We start from the raw sequence: 9,861 nt of genomic DNA, 5'->3' as shown, positions 1-9,861 counted from the left end.
AGTGACAGTACAGAAAGCTTTGAAAGCGGTTAGTAAGAGGCAAAAAGCAAAACAGGAACTCGTTGTCTCGGGTCTTTGGCTTTTCCAGTCAGTCACGTTTACTCAACTTGAGAAAAGGCATCAGGACTACAGCTTCCCACAGAAAGGGCTTGACAAAGTACATAGAAAGTACTGCATGCCAAGTAACTTACACACCAACCCCAAGGGTAATTAACAGACTGTTTAATCTGTATGTTCTTGGACAGAGAGGTTTTGTAACGTGAAACTTAGAAGGAAGCGTGATTTTAAACAGATCAGAGGCTCAGCTGCAAGTTACGGAGACAACAAACACAGAACTACAGAAAAGGGAAGGCAGAGAAGTTTATTCCAGCGACACTGCTGCGCCTCGCTCCAGCACAAAGCGTTCGTAAAAGACAACCACCCCCAAAAGTATATAAAAACACATCCACTAAACAGTAATCCTGGAAAAAACCCTTTGATGGAGTAAACACTCCCTCTACTGCAGATGAGGAGGAAGAGGGGTGGTGGAAAAAGAGGGCAAAGGAGAACGATGATTTCAGTAATGCTGCCTTTGGGCTGCTGCAGGGGCAGAGGTAACCAGGGAAGATCCTGCCCTCCTAAGCCCAATTCCACCAAGTAACACCACGTACAAGTCAGGCACCTTTTCAGCAAGGAGCTTCTGCTGCCCCTCTACCCAGCAAACAGCCTCTGCTCCTGGAACACACAACCAGCATCACTCACATCCTCCCACACCAGTGCGATGACGGGACTGATAAATCAACTGCGGCGGAGCCTTTGTCCTCCCTTTCACAAGCGCAGGACAGGGCTCTCACGATCAGTGCCGCTCACGTTAGCGGATAGGGAAATCTTGACTCCAAGCACCAAAGGGTTACACAGCAAAAGGCCACTTACTCCTCCGAACAAGCGTCGAAAAGCTGCTCCCCCCTCTGCCCACCCACCCCCCTTCAACAGAATTCAGTACAGAGTCAGTGGTCTGAGTGCTGCCAGCGTCAGTAGCAGCAGAAATTCCACTCCCGGGGGTAGCGCGAGTTCCTCTATGTCAGGATGTCATGAGCCTGGTGCTCCACCAGCATCTCCATGCTCCTCACATCCGTGCACCAGAACTCCAGGCGGTCTTTCATCCCTTTGATCTGCAAGGCAAGCACACAATGACTTTTAATGCCTCGGCTACTGGAGATGCTGATATTCACCCTTAAGGACAACCAACTTCTCAAAACCCCGTACCTCTAGGAAAGACTTTACTTAGCATCAACTACCATCAAAACAGCAACGTTTAGCTTCAAATTTAAACACACAAATGGAATTGTTTGCAGCTGGTATTCCAGGTAATGATTTTTTATATTTTTAAGGTAAAAGCACTCTATACAGTCTCCTAAAACGTTATGAGGATGAACCCAAGCTCAGCACCTTTGTCTTTAGCACCCTGAACTTCTCTCTTCCCAAGGCAAGCGTGTCACCTACAATCCAAAAACTCCCAAGACTGTTTCATGCACTTAGACTTGAAGCAGCCACACAGATCCCTGCACCCTTCTGGAAAACAGAGTCATAGCATTTGCGTTACATGGTGGTTTGTGTGGCTTTAAGAGAGGCGTCACTAATACCCTATCCTATTTCCTGACAGGTTTCTACCTACCTCCTGCAAAACACAGACACAAAATGCACCATATACCCAAAGCAAGACCTAAATGCAGCAATGTAAATTAAAAAAAGAATGAAGAGAAGCTGCTTACTTCCCAGTAAGCACAAAGGAAACTAATTCTCAAGCCGTGGCCCTTCACAGTTCTCATTTCAATTTCCAGGTCACCTCACACGACTAAACAAATAAGCACTGCCTCAATATTCAAGCCAGTCATTACCTGCTGTAAGTCCAACACGCGTGGTTGTACCCATGTCATGTGCACCCTCTTATCGACCTCGTCAATGCTGCCCTTCACCAAGCCTACCGAGAGCGCCTTCATCACCAGCAGCTCCACCTAAAAATAATAAAAATAATAAACAACTGAGAACCACTCACTTGCCCCCCCCCACTTCCCTGGATGAATAACACCTTTAAATGGCACTAACTTTTGGAAGAGAGTGTTTACCACACACAACCAAACCAAGAGCAGCCACAGCCTCTCACATCCATCCTCTTTCAGGTTATAATACCGCCCGAGGATTGACGTCGAAATACACAGGAGAGATTTATTTTCCCTACGAGCAGATTTATTCTATTTTCTCTGAAATCCCAGGAAGAACAAGGTAACTGGGGAAAGCCAACACGGATTTACCACAGGTAAGATGTGCTCAACCAATATGACTGCCTTTTTAAATTAAACTTGCTCACCGGTCGGCGAGAGCACTGTAGGGGATCTGTACCTTTCTTTTAAGCAAAGTGCTCAACAAGACCTTCTACCACATCCTTGTTGACAAGCTGGTAAGCTACAGAACAAACAGAAGGACCACAAGATGAGTGGAAAATCTAGAATACTGAGCTCAGACCACAGAAGTTAGTGGCTTGAAGCTGAACAGGTAGCTGCTCACAAGTAGCGCTCTGTGGGGGCTGATGGTGGGTCTGATACTATTCAGTTATCTTTAAGCTGGATGGCAATTTCACAAGTGACACCAAACTGGTAGGGAGAGGTAGATGTGCTGGAGATAAGAGCCCCATGAAGAGAGACCTCAAGAGACTGAGCAAAGTCGGGGCGGGGGGCAGCAAACTGCGAAAGAGCCAGGGGAACAGCGTCCTGGTCTGCATAAGAACACAACCAGCAGATGAAGGGATGCCACTATTCCACCCAGCACTTGTCAGTTTGCATCACCCCCTTCAGCTTAAAGGGGGCATTCCAAAACTGGAGAGGACCTAGCAATGGGCCACTAAGATTAGGAAGGCGAGAACTTGACATTCTGGAGAAATTCTATTTGTTCAGCCTAGGTAAGAGGCAGCTCAAGGGGTACCTCATCACAGTCTTCCTGTACCTAAAAGGCAGTAACATAGAAGATAAAAGGTATTTTCACATGGTGAAAGGACAGAAGACCACAGGCAGAACTTGCTTCAGCAGGGATTTCATTTGCATAACAAAAAAGTTCTTCACCGTGAGAAAAACTAAACATCAGTGACACTTCCTCTTGCTGGAAATACTCAAGACAGCTTGGCAGGGCCCTGCATAACCTAATCCAAAGGCCTGCTTTCAAGAGCAGGTGGGAACAGAGCTCCTCTCCAGCTTAAGACTATAACTAAGGATCTTCAAAAAAATGTGTTTACCAAGACAAAGGAGCACCAAGTAGTTAATTCCTTCTTAAAAAGTTCTCCAGATGCACAAGAACTGGAGAACATTTCTACTTCGATTTCACCTACACGAGCAGGTCTGCCCCGACACTTTGAGAGCTTCAGACATGAGTAAGTTTGTCTAATGCTGAACTCACCTCATTCACAGTGACTTTGGCACTCTTGGCAATCTCTTCAAAAGTGAGCTGTCTATGATTGGCTGGTCGGGTGAAAGTCATCTGGATTCAAGTAAAGAAAACAAATAAATCAATCCCACAAAGCTTTAGGGTTTTTTTCCAAACAGTGCGCACAGCTTCCCTCGCACTGCCCTGCTGAGCTCTCAATCTGCAGCAGCAACTGCATTTCCCGTGTTTAATCAAAATACTTCAAAGAAAAATGCATTTACATCAGCAGAAAGGAGTAGTACCGCTCCCTTCCTCCAGACACACTTTGCTGCTCCAAGCACATTTCCTAGGCAACAACATTCTCTCACAGAATCACAGAACGTTAGGGATCGGAAGGGACCTCCAAAGCTCATCCAGTGCCGGAGCAGGAACACCCAGATGAGGTTACACAGGAAGGTGTCCAGGCGGGTTTTGAATGTCTGCAGAGAAGGAGACTCCACAACCTCTCTGGGCAGCCTGGGCCAGGGCTCTGTCACCCTCACTGAGAAGAAGTTTCTTCTCCAATTGAAGTGGAACCTCCTGTGTTCCAGTTTGTGTCCGTTACCCCTTGTCCTATCATTGTTTGTCACCGAGAAGAGCCTGGCTCCATCCTTGTGACACTCATCCTTTAAATATTGATAAACATGAATGAGGTCTCCCCTCAGTCTCCTCTTCTGCAAACTAAAGAGCCCCTCACCTCCATATCCTGCCTGAAAGATAAAACCCTTGAAACTGCAAACAAGTAGAACTGCACCAGGCTTCCTCCTTACCCCCAAGCAAAATTCACCTTCTGGCACCACCTAGAGGCAAAATTTACAGTGAACTATTTATACCCACAGGTTTCTGTAAGGAGCAAATGAATACATCCAGCAGAGAACAGAGTATCTAACAGCCCCCAAAAGGCAGCTGGAGCAGTCCCTTCCCATTTCCCACATTCAGCACATCATAATCCCCAGCTCACCTCCATCAGACATAACAGCTGAATCTTTTGCAGCAGAAGTGCTTCATTTGCAGCCAGATCTGGCTGTAAGAGGATAAAGTGGAACAAGTACATTCATTATTACCTTCCCCCTTCACCTCAGGGCAGAACAAGCTACACACAGGAGTAAGCCACATGAGGACCCACCACCCTCCCTTACAAGGGAGGAGACTGTTACAACCCGCCCTCTACCTGGCAATGGGTCCATAAAACAAATCACAAGAACTGCACAATTAAACACAGCACTTTGCAAGGCAGGCAGTCGTTTATCAAAGGCCACAGACCTCCACAAGGGGACAGACAAGCTGACCTGTAAACTACTGCTCTGTGAATCATTGCTGGTATAGCCAGGGTAGTTAATATCCAGCACCATTGTTTTTCTCAAACTTCCCAGAACACACAGGAAAAGAACTATTTTACATTGAAAGCAGTTTAATACTGGGAGTGAAAGGCACTATTGAAATTAAATCAGAGATTATCTTCCTGTGCAGGACTGCATGACGTTTTTGTTTGCTTTGCCCTTGGATCACAAGGGATTTCTCTTTACTTCTTTCAATCAACCACACGCAGAGGGAAGCCAACAGAAAATTAATGGCACGTAACAAGATGAAAGAAACATTCCTATGTTATGATTAAAATTCTTCCAGTGCACCAGATCTGGGAATTCTTAAGGTAAAGGTCCACAAAATCTAAGTGTGTTCTGTAAATATTTAACCTAGGCCTTAAGCAATACTGCAACACCACTCACCTGCTGACCCCACGCCGACTTCAAAGCCTGAAACGTCTCTACATTACCACTGTTGAAGGCATAAAGTGTGTCAATCAGCCACTGCCGATCGGTGTTTCTCAGGGACTCCAGAACGGGGTGCATGAGCTGCAGAAACCAGGCAGGACAGCATTCGTAAGGTAAAATCAGTGCCTGATGCTCAACAAGTGAAGGAATGCAGCATCAACTTACCAGCTCCCCAAAGTTATAAACACCTTCTCCCAAGAGCCCTGCCAGTCCCAGGGTAAAGGCTCTCTCCTGCTGCTCTGATACTGGAAAATACAGACAGACAGACAAGTTTGGATGAAGCAGTAGGCTAAGCCTCATCAACCCCTCCCTCATCCTACTCTCCATGCCTACATTACAACATTCCCAGCCCTTTCTTTTACCCGATTCCCAAGCCCAAAATTTGAAAGCCTGCAGCAACTACAGCACTTTTTGAATTTATACTGAAGGTTTTTACAGAATCCCAGACCGTTAGGGATTGGAAGGGACCTCAAAAGCTCATCCAGTCCAATCCCCCTGCCGGAGCAGGAACACCCAGATGAGGTTACACAGGAAGGTGTCCAGGCGGGTTTTGAATGTCTGCAGAGAAGGAGACTCCACAACCTCCCTGGGCAGCCTGGGCCAGGGCTCTGTTACCCTCACTGAGAAGAAGTTTCTTCTCCAATTGAAGTGGAAATTACAACAAAGTGGGGAATTACAACAAACTATCCCTTCTGGTGGCAGCACTTTCTCCCTCTCATCACCTCAATGCAGCTCAGGAGCAGGATTCTACTTGGCTGTTTCTTCTTGTGGGCTCTTCCTCCTGTTAGACAGATCCTGGCCCAGCTAGGGCAGATCTAAAATAATGTTTGGAAAACCTGTGCTCTGCCAGTGCATTTACTTAAACTGACGTGATGACACAGAGAATGAAACACGGGACTTTCTGATTGGCAAAGGAGGAGCTACCTGGCAGATCTTTAACATCAATGCACCCCAAAAACCGCAGAGCATCCTTATAGTAGGAGGCATGATTCCCAATCGTCTGGTAGTACTTGCTGGAGAGATCATAGAAGCGGCTGTGAACTGAAGTCACCCCGGGGAGGTTGTTCAGCATCTCCTCAACTTCCTCAATGGTCTCCTAGAGGAGAGTGAAACTTGTTTGTTACAGGTGAAGGCACATCTCTCACACCCCTGTGCTCCCAGCCTTCTCGTTCACCACCATGTGGCATTCTTGGGTGGTCCAGGAGTAACATCCACTCAGTAGTACAGCAGATGAGACCACAGCCAAAGCCACCACTGCAGCATTGAAAATAAGGCAGTGGCATTCTCCCTTCACAAAACAGAGTAAAAAGGAACCCCAAACCGCCCCTGAACAACCCTGCAGCTATAATTATATACATATATAGACACATGCTTTACATTTACTTATACCCACTAAACCCATCAAAGTTTGTGCTGGCTCCAAGAGACATAAAGCTGCACTGCATAAAAAACCCATCATCTTAACTTTAAGAGATGGTTCTAAAAAGAGCCAAGAGATTAAGAAGTCAACAGGAAACTAAGCAGTAATTCAGTCATTGTTAGCAGCTCTCCAACTAGCAGCATATACACTGAAGCTGTGAACTGGAATACGTCTTTTTTCCATGTCTTTCGAGCTCTGCCCACCAACAGTTGCAGTGCTCAGCTGGAGGCCACCAGTAAACAACAGCACCTCAACGGATCAGAATCTTATTGAAACTTCAGAGATCTGGCTGGAAGCACTACACCCGCGTTTCTGGCATACAAGATGTAAAGTAGAACAGCAGGTTTTCCTAGAAATCCCAGGAGCTGCAAATGTATCAACTTGCCACTCAAAACTGAAGCCCAGACACAAGCACGTCCACGCTGTAGTGACTGCTGAAGTGTGTTACTGTGCCCCCAAACACTCCAGCGCTTCAACTGCTTGAGTCAACACCTCACCTTGGTGACCTGCAGGTCTCCAATGTTCAGCTTGAGTGCCCCGATGGCTGTTTTACACAAAATGACAGCTTCATCGCTGCTTTTTACCTGTAGTTACACAAAGATACACATTTAGACAGTGTTACCCTTGCAGCTAGGGAAGCTCTTAAAACCTAGACTGTGTTGACAGATTTCATTTGTCAACACATTCCTGCATTAAAATACAGAGCTGTTCCCTGAGAAAAGGGACAGGTATTCTCCAGCACCTGTTTCAACACACACAAATCTGCCTCTTCACCTATACCATATAGGCTCATGTGCAAAATGATTCCTGTAGGTGGACCACCAGAAAAAGCGATTTCCAAAATACCTTTTCTCGAGTCTTTTCCAGAAAAGTAAGGGCCACATTGGGATCTGGAGAAAAAACAACAACAACAAAAAAATCACAACACAAAAAATCACAGAATCACAGAATTGCTCGGTTGGAAAAGCCCTCTGAGATCATCACGTCCAACCGCTCCTGTCTACCCCCTAAACCATATCCCTAAGTACCTCATCTACCCGCTCTTTAAATACATCCAGGGATGGGGACTCCACCACCTCCCTGGGCAGCCTGGTCCAGCTTCTGACGACCCTCTCAGTAAAGAACTTCCTCCTTATCTCTGACCTGAACCTCCCTTGGCACAGCTTGGTGCCGTTTCCCCTTGTTCTGTCCCCCATCACCTGGGAGAAGAGACCAGCACCCACCTCTCCACAACCTCCCTTGAGGCAGTTGGAGGTGGTGATGAGGTCTCCCCTCAGCCTTCTCTTCTCCAGGCTAAACAAGCCCAGTTCCCTCAGCCGCTCCTCATCAGGCTTGTTCTCCAGAGCCCTCCCCATCCTTGTGGCTCTGCTCTGAACACGCTCCAGAATCTCCACATCCTTCTTCTAGTGAGGGGCCCAGAACTGAACACAGCACTCGAGGTGCGGCCTCACCAGTGTCCAGTACAGGGGGATGATCACCTCCCTGGCCCTGCTGGTCACACTGTTTTTAATAATAATAATCAAGAAGTCCCGTGGAATTAAATCTTAACCTGGAAATACATCTTTTTACTGGATTCATGAAGACTGGAACATATTTTTCTGTAATGTATGGCTCAGTCTTCAAAACGTGCTGCTACCACAGGCCAGACTTTCTGCTTACAGATGTTTCCCTACCAAAGCAGCACACTCGCTACTCTATGCAGCAGCAAGGATTTAAGCTTTTTGAGTTGGTACTTTCCCTTTTCAATACACCAGAAAAGCAACAGCTGAACGTTGCAGATTGAGTTGCTATTGACCAGTCAAATCTCACAGGCATCTGCTGCTAAAAACACCGTAAGTAATGGTAAATAAAAATACTGTAAGGCCACTTACCTGTCATCTGTCTGACTACATGAAGGATGATCTCTACCAGGGACAAGGGGTTCACCCTAGAACAAAGAGCTCTCTGTCAGCGCAGTCTGTCAGCAGCAGGTTACCTACAAACTTGCAGGCAAACTGACTCACCTGTGTTCAAATTCACTGATGAAGTTCTCATACAGCTGTAGGCACAAAGACACGAACAGTCAAGGCAAAATGATATTTCGTTTCAGTTACAACACGGACTTTTCACTGTATCCCAATTCATTTTTCCAACAAAGCAGTGGGCAACCAACACAGAAATGCCTACACTGTACAGAATCCAGGAGCTGAAAAATACCTATTTTAGATAATTTTATCTCTGCAGTCTCCTTCCCACTGCTCAGGAATCTCCCAGGCTAGCAGGCACCATGGGACACCACCTCCCTGCCACAGGCTGGCCTGGTGAATGTCCTCAGGATAATAAGCACAGGCCTAAAGCTTTCAAACCTCCCTTTGCACACATTTAGAATGAGACTGCCTCCAGAAACCCACAGCTCATGGCCACGGGAATAACTGTCTCCTGGGAAACTGAGTTTTAACCTAAAAACACAAGCAGAGCAAAAGCACACGATTACTTGTAGCACACCGTGTGCAACCCTGGGGTGTGTATGCCATGCTCTTCATAAACTGAAGGAGCTCCCAGGCAGTGGGTGAAAGAACAAAGTACTCTGAGGTGTCTGTGAACACCTGCCAACCCATTCTACACCTGCAGTCATAACCCCTTGTTACAAAAGGGAAAGAAAAAGGCTCCCCCTGCTTACCCACCCAACCCCCCAAAAAAAATCTTAAGTTAACAAAACTGAAGAATCATTTTGAAAAGTCTAAAATTGACACGTTTAAATTTAACAGGATTTTCACACGTTAAGGCCTGCACAGCCACACCTAGCACACAAGTCCCAAAAAACTGAAATCACTCAGTTTAATAGCTCTCCACAGACCAGTCACTGGTTACTTATTTGTTCACCAGTACAAAAATACCATCACTCCTCTTTGCTACAGACAGAACAGTCGGGAGCAAGTGAGCACTTCACCTTGATGAGTCCATCGCCTTGGGCAAAACAAGGGTCCTGAACAAAGTCCAAAACCTGCAGAGTCAGCTGGTGCCAGAGTCTTTAAAAAAAAGAAAAAAAGAAGTCATTCAGTGAGTTTACACTTTGTAGCAGTTCCTCCACTCGGGGCACATCCTATATTTCACACCCAAAATCTGCTGAACCCGCCCGTTTCTGCACTGTTGTGACTCCTGACGGACAAGAAATGAAAAGTGGTGGCTGAGAACCTCTTCAAAGCACTAACGTAAACTACATCCAAGGGGAATAACATGGAAATCACCTCCCTGTTT

General features: G+C 46.3%; 1 protein-coding gene across 1 annotated transcript; it reads right to left on the bottom strand.

The window, feature by feature from the left end:
• Positions 1 to 653: 653 nt before the first annotated feature.
• Positions 654 to 9,632, bottom strand: PSMD13 (proteasome (prosome, macropain) 26S subunit, non-ATPase, 13; the record flags this gene model as incomplete). Its single annotated transcript, XM_010191771.1, has 12 exons — positions 654 to 1,151; positions 1,878 to 1,994; positions 3,427 to 3,507; positions 4,394 to 4,456; positions 5,160 to 5,285; positions 5,370 to 5,449; positions 6,129 to 6,300; positions 7,122 to 7,208; positions 7,471 to 7,514; positions 8,496 to 8,551; positions 8,628 to 8,662; positions 9,554 to 9,632. Coding segments are annotated over 12 exons (1,036 nt in total), but the record flags the coding sequence as incomplete, so codon positions are not given.
• Positions 9,633 to 9,861: the final 229 nt, after the last annotated feature.

The sequence above is a fragment of the Mesitornis unicolor genome, unplaced genomic scaffold (genome assembly GCF_000695765.1).
Source record: "Mesitornis unicolor isolate BGI_N332 unplaced genomic scaffold, ASM69576v1 scaffold6179, whole genome shotgun sequence".
Classification (NCBI taxonomy): domain Eukaryota; kingdom Metazoa; phylum Chordata; class Aves; order Mesitornithiformes; family Mesitornithidae; genus Mesitornis; species Mesitornis unicolor.
The sequence above is the reverse complement of the archived record's forward strand: the minus strand, read 5'-3'. Positions and strand labels throughout refer to the sequence as shown.